This window comes from Nerophis lumbriciformis, linkage group LG14, assembly GCF_033978685.3.
Source record: "Nerophis lumbriciformis linkage group LG14, RoL_Nlum_v2.1, whole genome shotgun sequence".
Taxonomy (NCBI): Eukaryota; Metazoa; Chordata; class Actinopteri; order Syngnathiformes; family Syngnathidae; genus Nerophis; species Nerophis lumbriciformis.
In genome coordinates this window covers 20,874,214-20,902,158 of record NC_084561.2, presented here as the reverse complement: position 1 = coordinate 20,902,158, position 27,945 = coordinate 20,874,214, and the positions used below count along the sequence as shown (strand labels likewise).

At 40.6% G+C, this 27,945-nt stretch overlaps 1 protein-coding gene across 3 annotated transcripts; it reads right to left on the bottom strand.

Annotated features, from left to right (window-relative positions):
- Positions 1–12,583: 12,583 nt before the first annotated feature.
- lg14h1orf53 (linkage group 14 C1orf53 homolog) lies at positions 12,584–25,308 on the bottom strand. 3 transcript variants are annotated; one of them, XM_061976384.2, is made up of 4 exons: positions 25,169–25,308; positions 24,898–25,115; positions 19,486–19,587; positions 12,584–13,024 (listed from the first exon to the last, which is right to left on the bottom strand). In XM_061976384.2, exons 2-4 carry the CDS (start codon positions 25,084–25,086, stop codon positions 12,953–12,955), a joined length of 363 nt encoding a protein of 120 aa, XP_061832368.2. In that variant the 5' UTR covers positions 25,087–25,115; positions 25,169–25,308; the 3' UTR covers positions 12,584–12,952. The 3 variants fall into 3 exon arrangements, with proteins under 3 accessions (XP_061832368.2, XP_061832367.2, XP_061832366.2); XM_061976383.2 differs by having other exon boundaries at positions 24,898–25,110; positions 25,169–25,302; XM_061976382.2 differs by having other exon boundaries at positions 12,585–13,024; positions 24,898–25,308.
- Positions 25,309–27,945: the final 2,637 nt, after the last annotated feature.

Here is a 27,945-nt window from a genome sequence, read left to right as displayed (position 1 = left end):
TGCCCCTCCGTGCTATTTGCAGCCATGTCTGTCCGAAGGAATCTGGCACCCTGACTGTCACGCAGCGGCCGTGTGTGTGTTTTTATCACTAATTCTACCACAGGGATGGGCTTGTCCATATGACCACTGCCCTGAGGCAAGCTGACATTGTCTGCGCAGAAAGACCAGACGTTGATCTAAAGGCTGCTCAAATGCTGCTCGAATATCAACACGCACGTGCACTCTTCCGGCACGTGCACGCACTCAAACATGTAAGGCAGCGCTGGGACTGATGTTCCTTTTAGCCATTATAAGACTGACACTCAAGTTTGTTCACCCCCTGCCAAGCGTGTGTCAGTATGTGGCCATTGTGAAGACGCTGTTAGTGACTGCGGTGGATGCCGCTGGCCGCAGGGCTGTCGTGCCCGTCTGAGACGGAGAGAGGGACAGCTGAGGCAGGAGGGAGCTGCTCGGCCTGTCAACTGGTTGTGACTGGAGCGCGTCTGGTCACAGCTCCCAACTGGACAGCTCTCTTTTTCTCTGCGGCTAGTGCCATCGTCCTGTGGAAAGGCACACGGTTTATTGCTGCCACACTGCTCTGCTGCAGCATATGCTCCTGCTGAAGGTCAGTGATGTTCAGTCCAAAACGCCTGAAAGAAACACCTCGTGTCTGTCTGGCTGCTGCAACTTTAACAGCAAAAAAGAGAATACAGTACAGGGGAACCTTGACTTACGAACTTAATGGGTTCTGAAGCAGGGTTTGTAAATAGAAAGGTTTGTATAATGAAGCACTTGTCATGTAAATATGAATAGATACAAAACAAGGCGTTACTGTAATTTAAACAAACATAACAAGGGAGTGAACTATCTATTTCAGTGTTTTTCAACCTTTTTTGAGGCAAGGCACATTTTTTTCATTGAAAAAATACGGAGGCACACCAGCAGAAAACGTTAAAAAATGAAACTCCACCAGGTCATCGTGCCTTATTTTGAGTTTGTTTGTTTTCCTGTTTGTAGTGCTTTAGTTCTTGTCTTGCGCTGTTATTTTGGTGGCCCTTCCTGTTTTGTTGATGTTTTCCTGCAGCAGTTTCATGTCTTCCTTTGAGCGCTATTCCCTGCACCTGCTTTGTGTGAGCAAGCAGGACTATTTAAGTTGTTGCTATCCTTCTTTGTGGACATTGTTGATTGTCATGTCATGTACGGGTGTACTTTGTGGACGCCGTAAGTTTTTGCAGTCGTCCAGCATTTTGTTTCTGTTTACTTTGTAGCCAGTTCAGTTGTACTTACGTTTTGCATAACCATTGCCTTTTCCTTTCCCTTTTGTTCATTTTTGGTTTAAGCATTACATACCTTTTTACCTGCACACTGCCTCCTGCTGTGGTCTGCATATTGGGATCACAACAAACCATCCTCGTCTCACCCGACACATTCCGACTTTTACCAAGCAATTAACTACCTGCTGCCACCTACTGATATGGAGTATTACGTGGTTACCCTGCCGAGTTCTACACAGCACAGACACTAAGCAACGGCACATTATTTGCAGATTATAATATTATAAATATCTCACGGCACACCAGTGTTCCACAGCACAGTGGTTGAAAAACACTGATCTATTTAATGACAAAGCCAAAAAGGACAACAACAGCAACAACAACAACACACACACTGTCACTAGCACTGAGGTGCACTTACAGTTTGGAAATCACAAAACTCCTTAACTTTAACAGTCAGTTTGTTGCAATGGTTAGAAATTAGGTATACTGGTACTAATAAAGTACCGCGGTACTATACTGCCTCTGAAAAATACCAGTGTTTTTTTTTTGGTAACACTTTAGTATGGGGAACATATTCTAAGTAACAAAGACTTAATTTAGAGTTATTTGGACACTAGGGGAACATATGCGTTTTGTTATGTAAGAACAGACCATATTCATTAAGTGGTATTAAAGGGAGAATCATATAGAACATCTTCCTTACTTAGTACTAATAAGCAATAATTTTGAGGTTATTGAGGGAAGACTCTTAGTTAATGGCTTACAGGTTGTACAATAAGGCCATGCAGAACAAGGCATTAATAAGTACTTAATAATGACTAATTAATAGCCAATATGTTACTAATTTGCATGTTAATAAGCAACTAATTAATGATGAAAAGTGCTACGTTTTTTTTTAACAGACATTACGACAGGCCGTCGTCACATTGCTGGTAATACGAGTGGAGGCGCATTTTCGGCAACACACACATACGGATTACTGACAAGCAGACACAGTGCGGAGACATAAGAAGGCAGAATGGATGCATTTTGGCTTTAAAACAAACGATAGATGTGAAGCTATAAAGGCTAATGCGCCGCTCTCCGTGAGGTGCTTTAAAACATAGCTAGCGGATAATGTCCATCCCCCGTCTGCAGTGTTTTAGCTACTTCTAAGTCACTAATCCTCGCCTCCATGGTGACAGATAAAGTACGTTTCTTACAAATACCCCTGTAGGATGAGGAATAGCTAAACATGCTTTACCACACACTGTAGGAGGATACAATAGCTAACAGCTAACAGCAAGTTAGCACTCTTTAATGTAAACAAATGGATGGATCTATACATACAGTTAGGTCCAAAAATATTTGGACATTGACACAATTTTCAGTATTCCAGCTGTGCACAATGGATTTGAAATGAAACAATCAACATGTGCTTTAAGTGCAGACTTTGAGCTTTAATTTGAGGGTATTTACATCCAAATCAGGTGAACGGTGTAGGAATTACAACACATTTTATATGTGCCTTCCACTTTTTAAGGGACCAAAAGTAATTGGACAAACTAACATAAACATAAATCAAATTGTCACTTTTTAATACTTTGTTGCAAATCCTTTGCAGTCAATGACAGCCTGAAGTGTGGAACCCATAGACATCACCAGACGCTGGATTTCGTTCCTGGTGATGCTCTGCCGGGCCTCTGCTGCAGCTGTCTTCACTTCCTGCTTGTTCTTTGGGCATTTTCCCTTCAGTTTTGTCTTCAGCAAGTGAAATGCATGCTCAATGGGATTCAGGTCAGGTGATTGACTTGGCCATTGCAGAACACTCCACTTCTTTGTCTTAAAAAACTATTTGGTTGCTTTTGCAGTATGCTTCGGGTCATTGTCCATCTGCATTGTGAAGCACCTTCCAATGAGTTTTGAAGTATTTGGCTGAATATGAGCAGATAATATTGCCCGAAACACTTCAGAATTAATTCTGCTGCTTTTGCCAGCTGTCACATCATCAATAAATATAAGAGATCCAGTTCCACTGGCAGCCATGCATGCCACTACCACCACCATGCTTCACTGATGAGGTGCTATGCTTTGGATCTTGAGCAGTTCCTTCTCTTCTCCATACTCTTCTCTTTCCATCATTCTGCTACAAGTCGATCTTTGTCTCATCTGTCCATAAGATGTTGTTCCAGAACTGCACAGGCTCTTTTACATGTTTCTTGGCTAACTCTAATCTGGCCTTTCTGTTTTTGACGCTCACCAATGGTTTACACCTTGTGAAGAAACCTCTGTATTTCCTCTGGTGAAGTCTTCTCTTAATTGTTGACTTGGACACAGATCCACCTACTGTACCTCCTGGAGAGTTTTCTTCATCTGGGCTATGTGAAGGGCTTTTTCTTGACAAGGGAAATGATTCGTCTGTCATCCACCACACTTGTTTTCTGTGGTCTTCCATGTCTTTTGGTGTTGCTGAGCTCAGCAGTGCGTTCTCTCTTTTTAAGAATGTACCAAACAGTTGGTTTGGCCACACCTCATGTTTTTGCTATCTCTCTGATGGCTTTGTTTTGATTTTACAGCATAATGATGGCTTGCTTTACTGATAGTGACAGCTCTTTGGACTTCATATTGAGAGATGACTGCCCCAGATTCCAAATGAATATACCACACTTGAAATGACATCTAGGCCTTTTATCTGCTCTTTGTAAATTAAATAAATGGAAAAAAAACAAGGGAATAACACACACCTGGCCATGGAACAGCTGAGTAGCCAATTGTCCAATTACTTTTGGTCCCTTAAAAAGTGGAAGGCACATATAAAATGTAATTCCTACACCGTTCACCTGATTTGGATGTAAATACCCTCAAATTAAAGCTCAAAGTCTGCACTTAAAGCACATGTTGATTGTTTCATTTCAAATCCATTGTGGTGTTGTACAGAGCTGGAATACTGAAAATTGTGTCAATGTCCAAATATTTATGGACCTAACTGTACATCGATTATACTGACACCAAGTGCAACAGCCGTATCTAGTCGATATTGCAATGATTGCATCGATATTTTTTTAAAATCACAAAATCTTGGCATTTTTTAAATAGTTTATAAAGTCTGGAAATTTGCCCCTGGACACAGGAGGACTTTAAATTTGACCATTGTATGATCCTGTAACTACTTGGTATTGGATTGATACCAAAAAGTTTTGGATTACCTAAAACTAATGTAAAGTATCCAAACAACAAAGGAATAATTTTCTACCGCTTGTCCCTCATAATTTTAACAAAATAATAGAAATTATACAATATGTTACTACATACATCAGCAGCGCAAAATCGGGAGCCTTTGTTTGCTTAAGACTAAAAGAGAAGTTGTTTAGGAAGCTATTATAAGGTATATTATCTTATTTTATGATAAAATTCTTATTTGATGGCAATAAAAACATGTTTAATGTTAAAATAAAGCCTATAATGAACATTTTGAAAAGTATCAAAATATTGGAATACATTTTGGTAACGGTACCAAAATATTGACATCGGACAACACTATTAAGAATATTATAAAAATCCACTTTACCTCGGTTCATCTTCTTGTTGTGCTGCTGAAGAAGGGGCTAGGCAGTGTCGACATCGCTGTGGATACTTCCTGAATGATTAAAACCACACATTGTTGTTTTCTTTGTACTCATGTTGAGCTAACAAAACTAGAAACATGTTGTAAAAAGGCTAAAAATGCGTATAAAGTACACAAAGTAGGAACTAGCACATCAGCTAACAGCACTGCCCACATTGGATGTGCTGCCTGGCACAAAATGGTTGGATGAAACGTTTATGCACTGAGAAGGTTTGTACAACAAAGCCTATCTCTTGTTTCGGTCTTCAGTTTGTAAATCAAAAAGTTTGTATAATCAAGGGTAGGACTGGGCGATATATCAAGTTTGTAAGATATATCGATACATTTAAAAAAATATATGAATAAAGAAATTATCGTAATATCGATATAATTTATTTCACGTTAAAAATGACCAAACATGCTTATTTGTTGTGTTCCTTGTCCTCCCCCCTCTCCCGCTACTAAACCCTTCCCCTTCCTCCTTCCAAGAGTATAATAACATCCATGATTCATTGGTTGTTTACTATGAAGAGTCACGATTGTTTAGGAACAGGCCAATCAGAGGCAAGATAGGGCGGGTCATCGAACCAGGAAGGGAAAACACAAAGTGCCTTTTTTATCTGAGTTTGATACATTTTGTATTATTTGCACAGCTATGTTATTTATTTTACGGAGAAATAATATTTTTCTATTTTATTTATGTTATGTGATTCTGTACTACTTAAAACAGTTTCTTTTCTGTGCTGTTAATACCCAGCTTGACTAACTGGGTTAATAAAAGTGCCACTGACTGTTTACAGTATAGTTGTCATTCACTTAAATTTGACTGAATATCATTCAAAAATGAATATCTTTATATGTATACTTTCACCGGAAAATATATCGAGATATATATCGAATATCGAGTTTAAGTAAAAATATATTGAGATATACTTTTTCGTCCATATCGCCCAGCCCTAATTCAAGGGTTATAGATTTGTCATCAAGAAAAACAGAAAGTGAAACAGTAGGATGACCATAGATAACTACCCTCTGGATACGTCTGAGTTTTGTCATGAAGATTCATGCTTTGTTCACGCAGAAGGATGATGTCTCACAACATTGAACAGTTGTGGAAAAAAAAAAGTCCAGTATTTGTGCCTTTCATGGATGGGTTCGTCTTTTGTCCATGCCCAATCCTTGCACAAAGACATTTTTCATGCATTGTCATTTTTGGCAAAATGTAATGGCTCCTTCACTGGTACCTTCACTAAGGAATGCCCCACCTTACGAATCTTTTGACATACAAGCTGTTTCTCTAATAATTTGCCTATCATCCATAATCCCTATGTGTGACAAGGCAGCTAAAATGCAGGTAATGGGGATTCTATCAATTCACATAGAGACTATTTTAAAAAAAAAACCTCCAACGATGTTTCATATACGTATGTAATGCAGTAATAGGCACATTCATAATAATATGTAATATATACGTATTTTGATCATTTCAAGCATTACCAGAACTTCTTTTCTGGCCACATCAATTTCACAGAACACAAACAATCACTACTTCCATCAACAACTACTAATCATAGCAGACTTTGTGAGAGCCATCGAGGACTACTTTGGGACAAGTGATGATCCAGAATCGTATCTGGTTTAGCCTGAATATACGACGGATGACCTTTAGTTTTAGAAGCTGGGTGCTAAGCAGATCCAGCTATAGTGAAACACTGAGCATCATGAAGCAGTATTGCTAACTGCTTAGCAATAAATATTAATATGACAAAAACAGACTATCTTTGAATCTCAGTAAAAAAAAAAAAATGTTATGGGAAAGCCAGACACAAATACAAATAGACAGAGTAGATATTGAAAGGGTAAAATAAAACATGTTTGGGTGTAACAATAGATGATAAAATGAATTGGAAACCTCATGTAAAAAATTTACTACCGTATATAAAGTAGCAAGAAACACGTCAATAATAAATAAAGCAAAATATGATCTGGACCAAAAATCACTTCATATTCTCTACTGCTCACTAGTGTTACCATATCTGAGTTATTGTGTAGAAATAACTGCAAATGTGCGCTTCATTCACTAACGGTGTTCCAAAAAAGATCAGTTAGTATAATACATAATGTTGGATATAGAGAACATACAACCCTTTATTTATTGAATAAAAAATGTTGAAATTCAACAACTTGGTGAATTTGCAAACAGCTACAATTTTGTACCATGCAAACTGTAACTTGCTACCCAAGAATGTACAACAATTCTTCTCAACTAAAGAGGATAAATATAACCTTAGAGGAAAATCACATTTAAAACATTTGTATGCATGGACAACACTTAAGACCTTAAGCATATCCGTATGTGGAATTAAATTATGGAATGGATTAAGCAAATACATCAAACAAAGCCCTAATATGATTCACTTTAATAGACTGAACACTATAGGTGTTCACAAAGTACAAGGAAGAACATTTAGCATAAATATCTTAAACCTTAAAAAAAAAAAAAGAGATCATGATTTATGTATTTAATATTTGTTTACTTACTTATGGCATATTTATTTATTCACTATTCCGTTACAGAGAAAAAATAAATGGGATGAGACTGCTATGATATTAAAAGAAGTAGGATTAAATAAGCTCTGATTCTTCCTACTCCTTTTTGGACGTGCTGTAATGAAACAAATGGGAATATGTGATGCATTACTTTGTAATTGTATTGTATGCATGTTTGAAATTACCTGAACTGAAAAACAACAAACATAATAAAACAATCACTTACTGTACAATGTCCGCTCTCACTGGGATGCCGACTGATGGGATGGTTGTATATTTCAGCACAGACTTGTGTTTCCTGGTTTAGATGATGTTTTCATCATAATCCTCACTCCTCAGGTGACAAAAAGTGCATTCTTACCGCGTCTTCCTAGCGATGTTTTTGGTTCTAAGTGGAATTTCAAAGTTGACCAACTTCTCGGCTCATGGCCACAACTTTCTACTGTGTGAGACGTGATTTATAATTTAGCAGTAACTTTAACCAATTCAGAGGCGATGCATGAGCAACAGCTCAGTAGCTAGCTTACCTCTTGCGAGTGGCGGAAGAAGCAGTGTGAGTGTCTCTGGGAGCAAGGCACTGTGTTACTAAAAGTGGTTCCTCTGTGTTAGCGCTTATAATAATAACGCTATAGCCTGGTTGATATGCAAGTCACTGCATGTAAATGAAGCGTTGATTATACCTATGGAATATGACTCCCTATGACCTGCATTGTTAACCACCTCCTGCTAAGAGTTTTTTATGATTTAGAAAGCACAGAAAATGGAAATATGTGTGTTGGTGTCTCACATAAGTATTGTGAATGACAGGGACAATTCCCCCAAAAATGTAGTTCCTCTTCTTCCTTTAACTAAGAGCAAAAATGTGAGATAAGAGCCATCCCCAAGACTAGTTGGCGTAGTGAACGCCACAATGAACCAGGTAAGATCCACCCAACATCCTGTTACTCACTCGCTGGCATTAGCTAAATAGCTAGTAAGACGGAATGTAGTTTTTCCAACCACGGGAAGAAAGAAAGCGAGTGTGAAGGAGAGTGTTGAGAAGAAGAAGCTGATCATATTCATTAAATTAAAGAATGAAATTGGCCAAAAACATGACCACGGTGTGTGTGCGAAGCAGAACAAGCACATAGCATTGCTAGAATCTGCACCGTACTGAAGCAGAGTGACTCCATAACCCCAGCCAAAGGGGTTCAAATCATTTCAAAGCAGCTGATATTTATTCATGAAAATATAAAGCGTATGTCTGCTCTCCAAAATAAATATTGTACTTCACATGTTTCAACCTCAACCAGATCTGACCCAGCGAAGCTGACGGCATTTCTGGGTGTTGTTGATAAACGGTTTTCACCTTGCATATGAGAGTTTTAACTTGCACTTACAGATGTAGCGACCAACTGTAGTTACTGACTGTGGGTTTCTGAAGTGTTCCTGAGCCTATGTGGTGATATCCTTTACACATTGATGTCGCTTGTTGATGCAGTACAGCCTGAGGGATGGAAGGTCACGGGCTTAGCTGCTTACGTGCAGTGATTTCTCCAGATTCTCTGAACCCTTTGATGATATTACGGACCGTAGATGGTGAAATCCCTAAATTCCTCGCAATAGCTGGTTGAGAAAGGTTTTTCTTAAACTGTTCAACAATTTGCTCACGCATTTGTTGACAAAGTGGTGACCCTCGCCCCATCCTTGTTTGTGAATGACTGAGCATTTCATGGAATCTACTTTTATACCCAATCATGGCACCCACCTGTTCCCAATTTGCCTGTTCACCTGTGGGATGTTCCAAATAAGTGTTTGATGAGCATTCCTCAACTTTATCAGTATTTATTGCCACCTTTCCCAACTTCTTTGTCACGTGTTGCTGGCATCAAATTCTAAAGTTAATGATTATTTGCAAAAAAAAAAAATGTTTATCAGTTTGAACATCAAATATGTTGTCTTTGTAGTGCATTCAATTGAATATGGGTTGAAAAGGATTTGCAAATCATTGTATTCCGTTTATATTTACATCTAACACAATTTGTTTTGTGGACTTGGAGAAGTCATTCGACCGTGTCCCTCGGGAAGTCCTGTGGGGAGTGCTCAGAGAGTATGGGGTATCGGACTGTCTGATTTTGGCGGTCCGCTCCCTGTATGATCAGTGTCAGAGCTTGGTCCCCATTGCCGGCAGTAAGTCGGACACGTTTCCAGTGAGGGTTGGACTCCGCCAAGGCTGCCCTTTGTCACCGATTCTGTTCATAACTTTTATGGACAGAATTTCTAGGCGCAGTCAAGGCGTTGAGGGGATCTGGTTTGGTGGCTGCAGGATTAGGTCTCTGCTTTTTGCAGATGATGTGGTCCTGATGGCTTCATCTGGCCAGGATCTTCAGCTCTCGCTGGATCGGTTCGCAGCCGAGTGTGAAGCGACTGGGATGAGAATCAGCACCTCCAAGTCCGAGTCCATGGTTCTCGCCCGGAAAAGGGTGGAATGCCATCTTCGGGTTGGGGAGGAGATCTTGCCCCAAGTGGAGGAGTTCAAGTACCTCGGAGTCTTGTTTACGAGTGAGGGAAGAGTGGATCGTGAGATCGACAGGCGGATCGGTGCGGCATCTTCAGTAATGCGGACGCTGTATCGATCCGTTGTGGTGAAGAAGGAGCTGAGCCGGAAGGCAAAGCTCTCAATTTACCGGTCGATCTACGTTCCCATCCTCACCTATGGTCATGAGCTTTGGGTTATGACCGAAAGGACAAGATCACGGGTACAAGCGGCCGAAATGAGTTTCCTCCGCCGGGTGGCAGGGCTCTCCCTTAGAGATAGGGTGAGAAGCTCTGTCATCCGGGGGGAGCTCAAAGTAAAGCCGCTGCTCCTCCACATCGAGAGGAGCCAGATGAGGTGGTTCGGGCATCTGGTCAGGATGCCACCCGATCGCCTCCCTCGGGAGGTGTTTAGGGCACGTCCGACCGGTAGGAGGCCACGGGGAAGACCCAGGACACGTTGGGAAGACTATGTCTCCCGGCTGGCCTGGGAATGCCTCGGGATCCCCCGGGAGGAGCTGGACGAAGTGGCTGGGGAGAGGGAAGTCTGGGCTTCCCTGCTTAGGCTGCTGCCCCCGCGACCCGACCTCGGATAAGCGGAAGAAGATGGATGGATGGACAATTTCCCAACTCATATGGAAACGGGGTTTGTACATCACGTCATTCAATGTGGCCCGCAACCTCATTTAATGTGGCCTGCCATATCATTCAATGTGGTCCGCCACTTCATTTAATGTGGTCCGTCACATCATTTAATGTGGCCTGCCATATCATTCAATGTGGTCTGCCACTTCATTTAAGATAGCCCTCTGAGGGCAGCCATAATAGCGATGTGGCCCTCAATAAAAACGAGTCGGACATCTGTGCTGTACATAATTATTACATTACTTAATAAAAAATACTGTAGTTGTTTGTAGTACATTGTATTGTTTTTATACATTTATTATCTACAAGTTTGTTTTTCCCTTTTAAAACATATTCCAAAAAATGAGTTGTTTTTTGGAGCTCAGAAGGATTAATGGCATTTTATTTAAATTCAACGGGGAATATTGATATAAGATACAAATATTTTGAGTTATGGAACGAATTACTGCGATGATGTGGCGACTTGTCCAGGGTGTACCCCGCCTTCCGCCCGATTGTAGCTGAGATAGGCTCCAGCGCCCCCCGCGACCCCGAAGGGAATTAGCGGTAGAAAATGGATGGATGGATGGATGGAACGAATTAAACTGTCAAGGCACCACTGGATTTTCAGCACCCCTACGAGGCGTTTTATGGAAATTGATGCAGCTAACAGTCGAAAAAATGGCTTTCACCTTCACTCTTGGTGAGCAAAATCAAAAATCCTTGCCGGAGGTAAACACTTTCCTTCAGTGGAATGTTCTTCCACTATGCATGAAATCATTAAAGATGGTTTCAGAAAAAAAAACCCTCAAGCATAAATGAGGTGGATTTGGACCGAAGTGGCTGGCGAAGTTTGCTGCGTTGTTTGTGTCACCAACTTCTAGGCTAAAACAGGATGAAGAACAACATTCCATTCCTTGCCATCGACAGATTGTAAAGACGTGGAGGAGTGAGGCAGACATTCAGTTTGGCCTATTTCACGGTCAGGGCTGCAGGACTGCCAAGGCCCTGAGTGGCAATGCATCTACTTGAAAGTGACAGATAAGTCCCCAGGCAAAAGGCGCAGAGAGGCGGCAGGCAAGCGGACCCAGGTAACCTACTTGATGGGTGTGACACCTTCGCCATCCCGCAGTAGAAATGTTGCCGCCGCACGCTCCGCTGCCTCGGTTTACAATAACACCGAATAAATTCGCCTCTCATCGCGCCTGACGACGTCTCCCCAAGAACCTGTCCTCCTCAGCACTGTTGGGATCATAAATCTCCTCGGCCTGCGCTGCCGTCACCAAGCACTTGCCTTTAGGACCCACCTGCCGAGGAGGATAGTGGCCGCGCCGACCGAATTCGGCGGCAGACACATCCTCTCACCCGGCCTCTGTTTGCCCAATCAGGCAGAGCCAGGCGAGCGTGTGTGACATGCTCAGAGCCTGGAGGCATGGCGCTGTCTTCCCACATGCACTAACGAGTCAAACCTCCCATCTCTCCTCAATATATGTGCGCTTGGCCTTACCTCGCACTGCTATTACTGTGGGCTGCAAAGTGCAGTGTTTAGCGCACCCTTTATTCTATATTGGCCCATTAGGAGCCACAGGGTGTTGCGCTCTTATAGGACTGCCTATGCATGCTCTTGAACATGAGCTGCTGTATCGCAGAAGCGCGATAGGAGGGCCCTGGAGTTCATTAGGCTGCGGCTCAGGAGAGCAGCCGCAGGGAGCTGCGCTTTAGCCAAGTGTTGCCAGGAGGCTGCGAGTCTGGTGGGGCCGCTGTTGATGTCCGCGGCGTGTTTGTTAACAGCCTGATTCCATCAAGTGGTGTAAAAGCAAGGCAGCCAAGTGAGAGGGCTGACCCTTGGCCCGTTCCTATTTTTAACAACACAGTATTTAAGTCAAAGGTAGCGGGCTCAGTCGAGCCGATGTGCAGCGCAAATGATGCTAATATTGCACTCGCACATTTGAGAGGGAAGAACTAGGAGATGCAAAGCAAAAGAGCACAAGCTGTTATCTGACATCCGACTGTTATGTCTCTTATATGCCCTTTATCTTGAGGGCAAACATCTAAAATGCACTTTCAGTTTTCATTCCTGTACTCCCACAGCCTTTTTTATTACATCAAAGAAGAGAAATACCACTGAAATTAAAAGTGCTCATAAAAATAAACAAGAAAGGAAGCTCACTGCATTTCATTGGAAATTCAAGGAAAGCTTCAAAACAAAAAAAACACAATTAAATTGCACAGTACACATGATTCCACAGAACAAATCATTTTTTCAAAAATAAAATAATGCAGAATAGTTGTGATGTATGGGAGGCATTTCACAGTCACTACCCGTATTTCATCATTCAATACACTGCTAAAAATGGTTCCAATAACAACGAGGCACTACATTGTTACAACAATCTTCCATACCTGTTACCCAGGCACAGTGGATCTACACATAAAATAGAGAGTTAAACCGTTTCTTCATTGCAGGGTCCTTCACGTTGACTTGGCCATAGGGACACTGCAGGAGAGAATGAAATAATTAAACCACCACATGCGGAGAGAAACTTAAGTCATGCAGTGGGAAAGACATTTACGAGTGCAAAGTACAAGACGGAGCATAGGAGTGGACAAGACAGATGTGATTTAACAGAGCAGGAAAGGAGAGGACTAGGACTGACGAGATCTGAACAAGACTCAGAGGGACAGAAGAGACAAACTCACTTTACAGCATTTTGAGGCTGTGATGACCACGAAATGAAAAACAAAACCATGTTCTCTTTCAACATTCTGTTAGTTTCAAATGCGTGTCTATAGCTGTTCATCTACAAACCCTGTTTCCATATGAGTTGGGAAATTGTGTTAAATGCAAATATAAACGGAATACAATGATTTGCAACTCCTTTTCAACCCATATTCAGTTGAATATGCTACAAAGACAACATATTTGATGTTCAAACTCATAAACTTTATATTTTTTTTGCAAACAATAATTAACTTAGAATTTCATGGCTGCAACACGTGCCAAAGTAGTTGGGAAAGGGCATGTTCACCACTGTGTTACATGGCCTTTCCTTTTAACAACACTCAAAAAATGTTTGGGAACTGAGGAGACACATTTTTTAAGCTTCTCAGGTGGAATTCTTTCCCATTCTTGCTTGATGTACAGCTTAAGTTGTTCAACAGTCCGGGGGTCTCCGTTGTGGTATTTTAGGCTTCATAATGCGCCACACATTTTCAATGGGAGACAGGTCTGGACTACAAGCAGGCCAGTCTAGTACCCGCACTCTTTTACTATGAAGCCACGTTGATGTATCACGTGGCTTGGCATTGTCTTGCTGAAATAAGCAGGGGCGTCCATGGTAACAATGCTTGGATGGCAACATGTGTTGCTCCAAAACCTGTATGTACCTTTCAGCATTAATGGTGCCTTCACAGATGTGTAAGTTACCCATGTCTTGGGCACTAATACACCCCCATACCATCACAGATGCTGGCTTTTCAACTTTGTGACTATAACAATCCGGATGGTTCTTTTCCTCTTTGGTCCGGAGGACACGACGTCCACAGTTTCCAAAAACAATTTGAAATGTGGACTCGTCAGACCACAGAACACTTTTCCACTTTGTATCAGTCCATCTTAGATGAGCTCAGGCCCAGCGAAGCCGACGGCGTTTCTGGGTGTTGTTGATAAACGGTTTTCGCCTTGCATAGGAGAGTTTTAACTTGCACTTACAGATGTAGCGACCAACTGTAGTTACTGACAGTGGGTTTCTGAAGTGTTCCTGAGCTCATGTAGTGATATCCTTTACACACTGATGTCGCTTGTTGATGTAGTACAGCCTGAGGGATCAAAGGTCACGGGCTTAGCTGCTTACGTGCAGTAATTTCTCCAGATTCTCTGAACCCTTTGATGATATTACAGACCGTAGATGTTGAAATCCATAAATTCCTTGCAATAGCTGGTTGAGAAAGTTTTTTCTTAAACTGTTCAACAATTTGCTCACGCATTTGTTGACAAAGTGGTGACCCTCGCCCCATCCTTGTTTGTGAATGACTGAGCATTTCATGGAATCTACTTTTATACCCAATCATAGCACCCACCTGTTCCCAATTTGCCTGTTCACCTGTGGGATGTTCCAAATAAGTGTTTGATGAGCATTCCTCAACTTTATCAGTATTTATTGCCACTTTTCCCAACTTCTTTGTCACGTGTTGCTGGCATCAAATTCTAAAGTTAATGATTATTTGCACAAAAAAAAATGTTTATCAGTTTGAACATCAAATATGTTGTCTTTGTAGCATATTCAACTGACCATGGGTTGAAAATGATTTGCAAATCATTGTATTCCGTTTATATTTACATCTAACACAATTTCCCAACTCATGTGGAAACGGGGTTTGTACTTTCATATATGCACTTAATTTCATTAAAATACAATGTGGCGTTAAATGCAGTAACAATACGTAACACTTTTTAAGTACAGTGGTACCTTTCCTAACATGTTTAATTAACGGAGCTCAGAAGTCAAACTACTCGGATCTCAAATCAATCTTTCCCATTGAAATGAATTGAAATTCAATTGATTCATGCTGGGCCGTCAAAAAATGCCACGATTCTAATGTCTAACACGCTTTTAAATAAGAAAACTAAATTCTAGAAAACAAATGTATGAAAAACAATATAATACAAACAGTTACAGTCATTTGAGTAAATAATGTAATAATAAAGTATAGCATTTACTTTGCAGATAGGACTTATACGGTATCTCCTAGAGGTGGGAATCTTTAGGCACCTCCCGATTCTGATTCAGGAGCTACGATTCGATTAAAAATAGATTAATGATGCATCTTTAGTTGATTTATATTGATGCAGTTTTACATTTCTTTTTGTTTCACTAAATAAGCATTCATCACTTGCAACTTTTAGAACCAGTGCGTTTGTAAAAAGAAACAGTTAAATTAATTCCCATTACATTTATTAAATTAATGGAAATGTGTGCAAAACTGGAGCATGAGTGCCCTAAAAATTAAGGAGTTGGTCGGATCTGTCGCTGCAGTCAGCCAAATTTTAGAATTGTCTGCATTACTTTATTCGCAAACAATTTTATTATTGACGTTTACTAATTGATTTTACTATCGCCCATGTCTAAATTGCGATGCATTTAAAAATCTCCTGCGAGCGCTTGTCCATATTAGGGCTGCAACTAAAGACTATTTAGATCAGGGGTGTCAAACTCAAATACAGAGTGGGCCAAAATTTAAAACTGAACAAAGCCGCGGGCCAAGGTTGAACAAATTAACCTTTTAGTAGGGACCCAAACAAGTTTTACATTGAATATTAAACAAGAAAGGCTTATATAACTTTATAGTGACATGCAAAATCGATTTTCTTATAATAATAATAATAATTAAAAAATATCAATGGCATATCAAATAAAATGTAAATAAAAATTGAATGCCTCTTTTCTATTTGCAGCCTTCTGAGGTAAATATCAACATAAACTTTTTCCACAGGCTAATAAATTTGAAAACAAAATAACAATGAATAAATCAACCATTCAGGCCTTTTTACTGCTCAGTTTGCGACACACTGCGTGGCGAAGTTGGTAGAGTGGCCGTGCCAGCAATCGGAAGGTTGCTGGTTACTGGGGTTCAATCCCCTCCTTCTACCATCCTAGTCACGTCCGTTGTGTCCTTGGGCAAGACACTTCACCCCTTGCTCCTGATGGCTGCTGGTTAGCGCCTTGCATGGCAGCTCCCGCCATCAGTGTGTGAATGGGTAAATGTGGAAATACTGTCAAAGCGCTTTGAGTACCTTGAAGGTAGAAAAGCGCTATACAAGTATAACCCATTTATCATTTATTTATTTAATCTGATGTGCCCAAGCCAGCTACCTGGCATCTTTTCTTGGATTCATTAATGTCGGGGCTCAGGTGGGCGGGGTTTGGTGGTAGCGGGGGGTGTATATTGTAGCGTCCGCACCGTAACACAACATAAACACAACAGGACAAATCCCAGAACCCCTTGCAGCTACAATATACACCCCCACTACCACCAAAAAAGTTATTGTTCCTCCCCAAATTTGTATTTATTTTCACTTATCCATCGCCATACTTCAAGAGAGAGTTGTAAAAATCGGTTCCGTAGTTTATGGATTACATAACTCGTTGGTGGAAGCTGCTAACTTTGGTCTGCTTGTCAATATATGAACTTTTCCCCCTGTTTTATATTCTCTACAGACTTTAAAGCTGATTTCACTTCGAAAACTGCATTGCAGCTTTTACAACCACAGACTGCTGCTGTCAAGGGGACCATTTTAATTGCTCGGCTACAATCAGTCACCTAAATGATACAATATACACTAAATGGTCATTATGTACATCTACTACAACATTCTATTTAGTCCTAATAATACTCAGGGTTCGTACAGGTGCTTAAAAACCTTGAAAATGCTTGGATTTTAATGTTGTGTTTTCAAGGTTTGAAAAATGCTTGAATTTTGGGTGAAGTGCTTGTAAATGCTCATCATATTTTGGATGGAAAATGACAAATACAAACTTTGGATAAAACGTGGACCAAATCAATGTGTAGCCTGCTGCAAAGTATGCAAAAAGGAAATTAATTTGCACTTTTTGGACTTGTTTGCACTGTGAAGGTCATATGTAATTTGTAACATTTTGCACAACATAGAGCTGAGGTAATGTGAATGATTTTGAGTTTTTATACAACATGCATGGTTCAATGTTTTTTTTGCTCCATTATTTTGGTTGTCTACTTAACTGACCACCTCAGTTAAAGCAAACAAGTTACATTTTGTCGTTTTGGTTAATTGCATTAAAATGGTTACATTATTGGACTTGTTTGTATTGTGAAGGTCATGTAATGTATAATTTGTAACCTTTTTCACAACTTAGAGCTGAGTTAATAAGGATGATTTTGTAGTTTTTACACAACATGGTTGTATGTATTTCTTGCTCTATTATTTTCATTGTCTACTTAACTTGTCTGGCTGGCTATTACCTCAGTGAAAGCAAACAAGTTAACTTTTGTCTTTTTGTTATCATAGCCACAGTTATAAGGCCAGATATGCTTAATGAAAGGTGACTGAGGTGTTGTGAAACAAACAAAATATGTTCCTTTAATTTATTATCCTTATTTTAATGTGGAACAATTTTGTTATTAAATGAGTTAAATTGACATTTTGAGGGTGCGTGTATTTATATCACATGATGCAGTTTACAAGCACAAATACGGTGTGAATCAATCCGTGCTGTTCGATGTCATTGAGTGCTGTAAGTAAGAAAAAGAACAAGAAATGTGAAAAACAACACAAATGGAGACACGTTTGCAAACACCAATGACATTGAATAGTCACACTGCTTCATTTTCTATGCCCCATTCAGTTAATGATAACTGCTGGTTCAATGTTAGGCTTAGGTTTTAGCAGATTTTCCGTATTTTTCCTACAGACAGTATTGATTCATACTGCTTTTTGCATTTTGAAGGGTACTGGAAAAACTGGAAAATTGATCTTGAAAGTCTTTAAAGGGGAACATTATCACCAGACCTATGTAAGCGTCAATATATACCTTGATGTTGCAGAAAAAAGACCATATATTTTTTTAACCGATTTCCGAACTCTAAATGGGTGAATTTTGGCGAATTAAATGCCTTTCTAATATTCGCTCTCGGAGCGATGACGTCGAAGCAATCCGCCATTTTCTCAAACACCGAGTCAAATCAGCTCTGTTATTTTCCGTTTTTTCGACTGTTTTCCGTACCTTGGAGACATCATGCCTCGTCGGTGTGTTGTCGGAGGGTGTAACAACACGAACAGGGACGGATTCAAGTTGCACCAGTGGCCCAAAGATGTGAAAGTGGCAAGAAATTGGACGTTTGTTCCGCACACTTTACCGACGAAAGCTATGCTATGACAGAGATGGCAAGAATGTGTGGATATCGTGCAACACTCAAAGCAGATGCATTTCCAACGATAAAGTCAAAGAAATCTGCCGCCAGACCCCCATTGAATCTGCCGGAGTGTGTGAGCAATTCAGGGACAAAGGACCTCGGTAGCACGGCAAGCAATGGCGGCAGTTTGTTCCCGCAGACGAGCGAGCTAAACCCCCCTGGATGTCTTGGCTCACACCGTCCCAAGATGATCAAGAGAAGAATATCGACCCTAGCTTCCCTGGCCTGCTGACATGAGGGTATGTCTGCAGAATATATTCATTGATGAAAATTGGGCTGTCTGCACTCTCAAAGTGCATGTTGTTGCCAAATGTATTTCATATGCTGTAAACCTAGTTCATAGTTGTTAGTTTCCTTTAATGCCAAACAAACACATACCAGTCGTTGGTTAGAAGGCGATTGCCGAATTCGTCCTCGCTTTCTCCCGTGTCGCTGGCTGTCGTGTCGTTTTCGCTTGCATACGGTTCAAACCGATATGGCTCAATAGCTTCAGTTTCTTCTTCAATTTAGTTTTCGCTACCTGCCTCCACACTACAACCATCCGTTTCAATACATTCGTAATCTGTTGAATCGCTTAAGCCGCTGAAATCCGAGTCTGAATCCGAGCTAATGTCGCTATAGCTTGCTGTTCTTTCCGCCATGTTTGTTTGTGTTGGCTTCACTATGTGACGTCACAGGAAAATGGACGGGTGGTTAAAATCAGGCACTTTGAAGCTTTTTTTAGGGATATTGCGTGATGGGTAAAATTTTGAAAAAAACTTCGAAAAATATAATAAGCCACTGGGAACTGATTTTTAATGGTTTTAACAATTCTGAAATTGTGATAATGTTCCACTTTAAAAAGTGCTTGAATTTGGCCATTGACAAGGTGTACGAACCCTGAATACTGAAATGCATGCTCCAGATTAGAGAAGAACACAGTGGAAGCGGACAAAAGAACAGTAGGATAGAAAATACCGGAGAGAAGAGAAAGAACACACATGTTAGAACAGCAGACAAAGAACTCACGTGTCTGCATGCGCTGCCACAGCACTTCCCTCGCTGAAGGTGGGCATACTCTGTGAACACCTTGTACCCACTGGAAGGGTCAACGTACATCTGCTTCTTTGCCTGAACATAATGAACGTATTATTTTTTAATTAGTGCAACATGCATCACATAGGCCAGTGGATTGTCCTTGCATACACTTAAACAACAGACAGAGGTAAACACATAGCTGAAATTAACATATACTCTCTATATATATAAATATATATAAATATAACAACAGATTGCTTTGGGTTAAAGACAAGAAGGGTATGTGACCTGTTTGCTTTGAAAGAGATGCAAAATATAGTCCCTGCACTCGCTAGTCAAAACTATGCAATAATGAACCAATATTGACGTAGTTTGTATTGAATTCAACTATACAAGGTGCTTAAGAATACACGCAACCTTTTGCATTAGACTCCAACTGTTCATAGATGCACCCACCTTCTGTGAGTGAAAAACACCAAACTCCTTTGCCATCCCTCAGGAAGTTCTGAAATGTCACCTCTCAGTCTGTTTCAAACTGAGAGCCCACTAGTTTGTGAGCTGTGACAGGCCACAAAGACAAAAAAGCCCCGGGCCTTTTGGTGACACAGCCTGTCATTTCACATGGCATTGCACGGCCACATAGTGAAGCTAGCATAGCTGGACCCGCTTTCCATTGTGCTTTTTCCCTCCCACCTGAGCCTTAACACTCTCCTCAGGTCGTGGCCAACTTGCCTTAACTTCACCGCATATTCAGGAGCACAATATTTACAACAGAGAGGCCTAAAGGCATGCAGATGCACCGAGGACGGCTGCACGCCTCACTAACTCTGCTTGATGGAGGAGCTGAGACAATCTGGAGAATGTGAAGGATATGACAAAGAAATGATTACTAACATTAAAGGGATGGTTGCAACTAGAGATGTCCGATAATGGCTTTTTTGCCGATATCCGATATTGTCCAACTCTTAATTACAGATTCCGATATCAACCGATACCGATATATACAGTCGTGGAATTAACACATCATTATGCCTAATTTTGTTGTGATGCCCCGCTGGATGCATTAAACAATGTAACAAGGTTTTCCAAAATAAATCAACTCAAGTTATGGAAAAAAATGCCAACATGGCACTGCCATATTTATTATTGAAGTCATAAAGTGCATTATTTTTTTTAACATGCCTCAAAACAGCAGCTTGGAATTTGGGACATGTTCTCCCTGAGAGAGCATGAGGAGGTTGAGGTGGTTGGGGGGGGGGGGGATTTTTTAGGGGGTTAGCGGGGTAGCAATCACACTACAAAGAAGCCAATGAGTGGGGGGGTGTTTGGTGGTAGCGGGGGTGTATATTGTAGCGTCCCGGAAGAGTTAGTGCTGCAAGGGGTTCTGGGTATTTGTTCTGTTACGGTGCAGATGTTCTCCCGAAATGTGTTTGTCATTCTTGTTTGGTGTGGGTTCACAGTGTGGCGCATATTTGTAACTGTGTTAAAGTTGTTTGTACGGCCACCCTCAGTGTGACCTGTATGGCTGTTGACCAAGTATGCGTTGCATTCACTTGTGTATGTGAAAAACCGTAAATATTATGTTATTGGGCCGGCACGCAAATGCAGTGCCTTTAAGGCACGCCCCCAATATTGTTGTCTGGGTGGAAATCGGGAGAAATTCGGGAGAATGGTTGCCCCGGGAGATTTTCGGGAGGGGCACTGAAATTCGGGAGTCTCCCGGGAAAATGGGGAGGGTTGGCAAGTATGACTGGGAGACGCAACTGCTCTGTACTTCTCCCTACGTCCGTGTACCACTCCGTACAGCGGCGTTTTAAAAAGTTATAAATTTTACTTTTTGAAACCCGATACCGATAATTTCCGATATTACATTTTAAAGCATTTATCGGCCGATAATATCGGCAGTCCGATATTATCGGACATCTCTAATTACAATTAAATTCTATCATAACAAAAACAATATTGACCAAAACGGCAGACAAGTTCCTCAGACCAACGAGCAATTTCTATTCAATATAATTAGTAATTGTAAAACAAAGACATTAAAAAAACATGTTCTCTTAAATATAAACTAAAGGAAAATCATTTTACCATGTGTCTGGGAATACGTGTGGCATTGTTGAACATTCTGGTAGTTTCCGAGTTGTATACAAGCAGTGGCTTCACGTAGTCACCGCTAGGGTTGGCACAAACTGGCAGTGTGAGGCAATCTTTCATCGGCTTTTGCCTTCTCCTTGGCTGTAATAAAAATGTCCGCTGTGGCATCTTTTTCAGTCTTATAACAATTAAAGAACACATCTCCCTTCGCTGATAAAATCCTTAAAGTGAAGGTGCCGCAAGACGAAGGCTAACTGCGTAGCTAAAATGCTAGCTCAGTGGTTGTCCAGCAACCCGAAGCGATACAGCAAGACTAAGAATTTGGACACATTTAAAGCTATTCTGATCACGCAAAGTATGACAATTGTGGAAATAAACTCGCCAGAAAGCCTTCAAACTCTTCAAAATGACCAGGCCCATTTGTCCAGGATGGGACTTAGGGGGCCCTGCCTTTTTAAAATGGCCGTGCCCGTGTGTACGGAATGTAAACAGGATGGAACGTAGGGCATACTTGCCAACCCTCCCGATTTTTCCGGGAGACTCCTGAATTTCAGTGACCCTCCCGAAAATCTCCCGAGGCAACCATTCTCCCGAATTTTTCCTGATTTCCACCCGGACAACAATATTGGGGGCGTGCCTTAAAGGCACTGCCTTTAGCGTCCTCTCTCACCCGAAAAAGAGACTACCGTATTATATATGTCTCCGTTATCCATAGGTTTATCTATAACCCATAAAGTAGGCAGGCACGGAGCTATTTCTCAGCGTGTGTTTATTCCAGCCGGTACGTTAATACACTGACACACAATATCCGGATTCCCATCATGCATTGTTTCAAAACTACGGCAAGTAGTAATGTCCAAAAACATAACAAAGACGAAGCAGAAGAACGAAGAAGATACATGGCCACGACGAGTAAGAAGAAGAAGTACGCTTGCAAGTTCCAAAATGATTGGAAAAAATAATTGCAGTTCATCCAGGACAGCTCGAAGGGGAAGGGGTATGCTGCGTGCACATTTTGTAGATCAGACTTCTCCATTGAACACGGTGGCCGAACAGATATACTCATTCATGAACAGATTATTTATATATATATATATATATATATATATATATATATATAAGAAATACTTGAAAATATATACACCCCCCGCTACAATGTCTTTTTAATGGACACCCCTGCTTATTTCAGCAAGAGAATGCCGAGCTACATTCTGCATGTGTTACATAAGTGTGGCTTCGTAGTAAAAGAGTGCGGGTACTAGACTGGCCTGCCTGTAGTATAGACCTGTCTCTCATTGAAAATGTGTGGCGCATACCACAACGGAGAGCCCGGACTGTTGAACATCTTAAGCTGTACATCAAGCAAGAATGGGAAAGAATTCCACCTGAAAAGCTTCAAAAATTGGTCTCCTCAGTTCCCAAAAGTTTACTGAACGTTGTTAAAAGGAAAGGCCATGTAACACATTGGTAAAAATGCCCCTGTGCCAAATTTTTTGCAATGTGTTGCTGCCATTAAATTCTAAAGCAAAAAATGTTTTATTTCTCAGTTCGAACATTAAATATCTTGTCTTTGCAGTGTATTCAATTGAATATAAGTTGAAAAGGATTTGCAAATCATTGTATACTGTTTTTATTTACGATTTACACAATGTGCCAACTTCACTGGTTTTGGGTATTTTTAATGCACTATATTGCCAAAAGTATTTGGCCACCCATCCAAATGATGACAATCATGTGCCCTAATCACTTGGCCCGGTTAATGAAATCAAGCACTTAGGCATGGAGACTGTTTCTACAAACATTTGTGAAAGAATGGGCCGCTCTGAGTGATTTCCAGCATGGAACTGTCATAGGATGCTACCTGTGCAAAAAATCCAGTCGGGAAATTTCCTCACTCCTAAATATTCCAAAGTCAACTTTATTATAAAAAAGTGAAGAGTTTGGGAACAATAGCAAGTCAGCCACCAAGTGGTAGGCCATGTAAACTGACAGAGAGGGGTCAGCGGATGTCAGTTGTTACAGAGCTCCAAACTTCATGTGACCTTCCAATTAGCCCACATACAGTACGCAGAGAGCTTCATGGAATGGGTTTCCATGGCCGAGCAGCTGAATCTAAGGCATACATCACCAAGTCCAATGCAAAGCATGGGATGCATAACATACCATGAATTGATTTACGTGGACCCCGACTTAAACAAGTTGAAAAACTTATTTGGGTGTTACCATTTAGCGGTGAATTGTACGGAATATGTACTGTACTGTGCAATCTACTAATAAAAGTTTCAATCAATAAATCATGCAGTGGTGTAAAGCATGTCGCCACTGGACTCTAGAGCAGTGGAGACGCCTTCTCTAGACTGATGAGTCACGCTTTTCTATCTGGCAATCTGATGGACGAGTCTGGGTTTGCAGGTTGCCAGGAGAACGCTACATATCGGACTGCATTGTGCCGAGTGTGAAATTTGGTGAAGGAGGAATTATGGTGTGGGGTTGTTTTTCAGGAGTTTGGCCCTTTAGTTCCAGTGAAAGGAACTTTGAATGCTCCAGGATACCAAAACATTTTGGACAATTCCATGGGATTGCACTTCAAGTTCATATGTGAGTAAAGACAGGTGGCCAAATACTTTTGGCAATATAGTGTATGTCTGAGTAATATAATAGCCCGGTTTGTTTCATTAAGCAACAGGCTGCGACATACTTTATTTACTATTTTTGTAAACTGGTATGCATACCAGAAATACAATATTCACTAAGGTTGAATGCTGCTGAGATAGGCTCCAGCACCCCCCGCGACCCTGAAAGGGACAAGTGTTAGAAAATGGATAATCAGGATAATGGAAAAAGCTGTTAGTTGTAACCTATACACATTTAAATTAGATGCATACAATTTTCTTAAATGTGCATAAAGCACATTTGTGTGTGTGTATATATATATATATATATATATATATTTTTTTTTAAATTTATTTATTTATTTATATATATATATATATATATATATATATATATATTTATTTATTTTTTTATTTTTATTTTTTTTATTTATATATATATATTTACATATATATTTTTATATATACATATAATTATATGTATATATATAAATATAAATATATATCTATAAATATATAAATATATCTATATAAATATATATATATCTATATAAATATATCTATATATCTATAAATATATATATATATCTATAAATATATATATATATATATATATCTATAAATATATATATATGTGTGTGTGTGTAAGCTATCAAACCACTGATAATACAAAGAGTCTTATAGCTGCAATTACCTCACATGCTTCTGCATGGACTCTATGGACGAGCAGCTTCTCCTCTGTCGGCTGTCTGGTAGCATTTTGATGCTCGGTTCTGCACTCCGCCACTTCCTTTACTTCCGCCCGGCTCCGGTCGTCATGGTTCGGCATGTTGGTGGTTCGCATTCGCCTCACGCCGTTCACACTCAGCTCGGATCTTGGCATCGTTGTAACAACTTGTTTTTGGAGCTGGACTTGAAGGAGAACCAACGCTCCACTTTGAGAACGGCGGCAGTACATTACCAACCGTTGTTGAAAGGAGATATCCGAGTAACATATCTTTTAGTGATATCAACGCTTTTAAAAGTTATGTTTGCTTCATGTTTCTTCTCGCCATTTTTGTTGCTTTACCGTCACAGGAGTAAAACACTTCCTGTTTAAAATGCGCGTCAAAGTCACATGACCAGTGTTTGCAATGCACCGTTTCCACAGCGCCCCCCTGGTCAATTGAATAACTACAGTTTTAAAGGGTAGACCAAAAGAAAACAAATATGGACTCTGCCACTTTATAAGTTGGGTACTGTACACCTACTCTTTCTGGTGAAAATACTATATCTGCATCGTTCAAATATGCCATTAAAAATAAATAATGGTCCATTGTGGAGTGGAAACTCAAGGCCCAAGGGCCAAATCTGGCCCGCCACTTCATTTTATGTGGCACGTGAAAACCTCGACATTATATGCCTAAATAAAGCTTTTCAAATTTTCTTGCGAAATTTATTTTTAATGTCAACATGGAAAGAACAAAAACATGTTCATACATATACATGTATATATGTATGTGTGTATATATATATATATATATATATATATATATATATATATATATATATATATATATATATATATATATATATATATATATTTATATATATATATATATATATATATCCATCCATCCATCCATTCATTTTCTACCGCTTATTCCCTTCGGGGTCGTGGGGGGCGCTGGAGCCTATCTCAGCTACAATCAGCCGGAAGGCGGGGTACACCCTGGACAAGTCGCCACCTCATCGCAGGGCCAACACAGATATACAGACAACATTCACACTCACATTCACACACTAGGGCCAATTTGGTGTTGCCAATCAACCTATCCCCAGGTGCATGTTTTTGGAGGTGGGAGGAAGCCGGAGTACCCGGAGGGAACCCACGCAGTCACGGAGAGAACATGCAAACTCCACACAGAAAGATCCCGAGGCTGGGATTGAACCCCAGACTACTCAGCACCTTCGTATTGTGAGGCAGACGCACTAACCCCTCTCCCACCGTGCTGCCCCCATACATATGTATATATGTATGTATGTATATATATATATATATATATATATATATATATATATATATATATATATATATATATATACATATGTATATGTATATATGTATACAGTATATATATATATATACACATACATATGTATATATATGTGTATGTATATATACTGTATACATGTATGTATATATATATATATATATATGTATATATATGTATGTATGTGTCTAACTGTCTATATATCCATCCATCCATCCATTTTCTACCGCTTGTCCCTTTTGGGGTCTCGGGGGGTGCTGGAGCCTATCTCAGCTGCATTCAAGCTGTAGGCAGGGTACACCCTGGACAAGTCGCCACCTCATTGCAGGGCAAACACAGATAGACAACATTCACACTCACACACTAGGGCCAATTTAGTGTTGCCAATCAACTTATCCCCATATATATATATATATATATATATATATATATATATATATATATATATATATAGTATTTGGCCACCCATCCAAATGATCAGAATCAGGTGTCCTAATCACTTGGCCCGGCCACAGGTGTATACAATTGTGGAGGTCTTCCTCCTCCGGGTTCGTTGGACCACCAATCATCGACATGTCAGGCTCGTCCAGGTTTACAAAAGGGTTTTATTTTTCAAATAAAACGTGCAAAGTCTTTTGAGTGCTTTTCAGCAGCTGTCTTTTTCTTGAGTGAGCACACGAATGGTTTTTCTCCCGTGTCGTGTCTCGCTCTCACTTGCCCTCGGCTTCGTTCTCCACCATCAACAACCCTTTCTCCTTCCTGACTGCTGCCTTTAACAGAGCGACAGGTGATCAGACAAACACTCTCAGCTGTGTCATCTACTCACCTGCCGCTAATGTCGAAGCCGATCCTGGCACACCCCGCTTCGCTGCAGGTCCGCAAGCCCCCCCCCACAACAATCAAGCACTTAGGCATGGAGACTGTTTCTACAAACATTCGTGAAAAAATGGGCTGTGATTTCCAGCGTGGAACTGTCATCGGCAACAAATCCAGTCGTGAAATTTCCTCGCTCCTAAATACTCCAAAGTCAACTGTCTGCTTTTTAATAATACACATGGAAGAGTTTGGTAACAACAGCAACTCAGCCACGAGGTAGTAGACCACGTAAACTGACAGAGAGGGGTCAGCGGATGCTGAAGCGCATAGTGCAAAGACTTTCTGCACAGTCAGTTACTACATAGCTCCAAACTTCATGTGACCTTCCAATTAGCCCACGTACAGTACGCAGAGAGCTTCATGGAATGAGTTTTAATGGCTGAGCAGCTGCATGTAAGCCATACATCACCAAGTCCAATGCAAAGCGTGGGATGCCGTGGTGTAAATCACGTCACAACTGGACTCTAGAGCAGTGGAGACACCTTCTCTGGACTGATGAGTCACGCTTTTCCATCTGGCAATCTGATGGACGAGTCTGGGTTTGGAGGTTGCCAGGAGAACGCTACATTTCTGACTGCATTGTGCCGAGTGTGAAATTTGGTGGAGGAGGAATTATGGTGCGGGGTTGTTTTTCAGGAGTTGGGCTTGGCCCCGTAGTTCCAGTGAAAGGAACTTTGAATGCTCCAAGATACCAAAATAATTTGGACAATTCCATGCTCCCAACCTTGTGGGAAAAAGTTTGGAGGGGGCCCCTTCCTCTTTCAACATAACTGTGCACTAGTGCACAAAACAAGGTCCATAAAGACATGGATGACAGAGTCCGGTGTGGATGA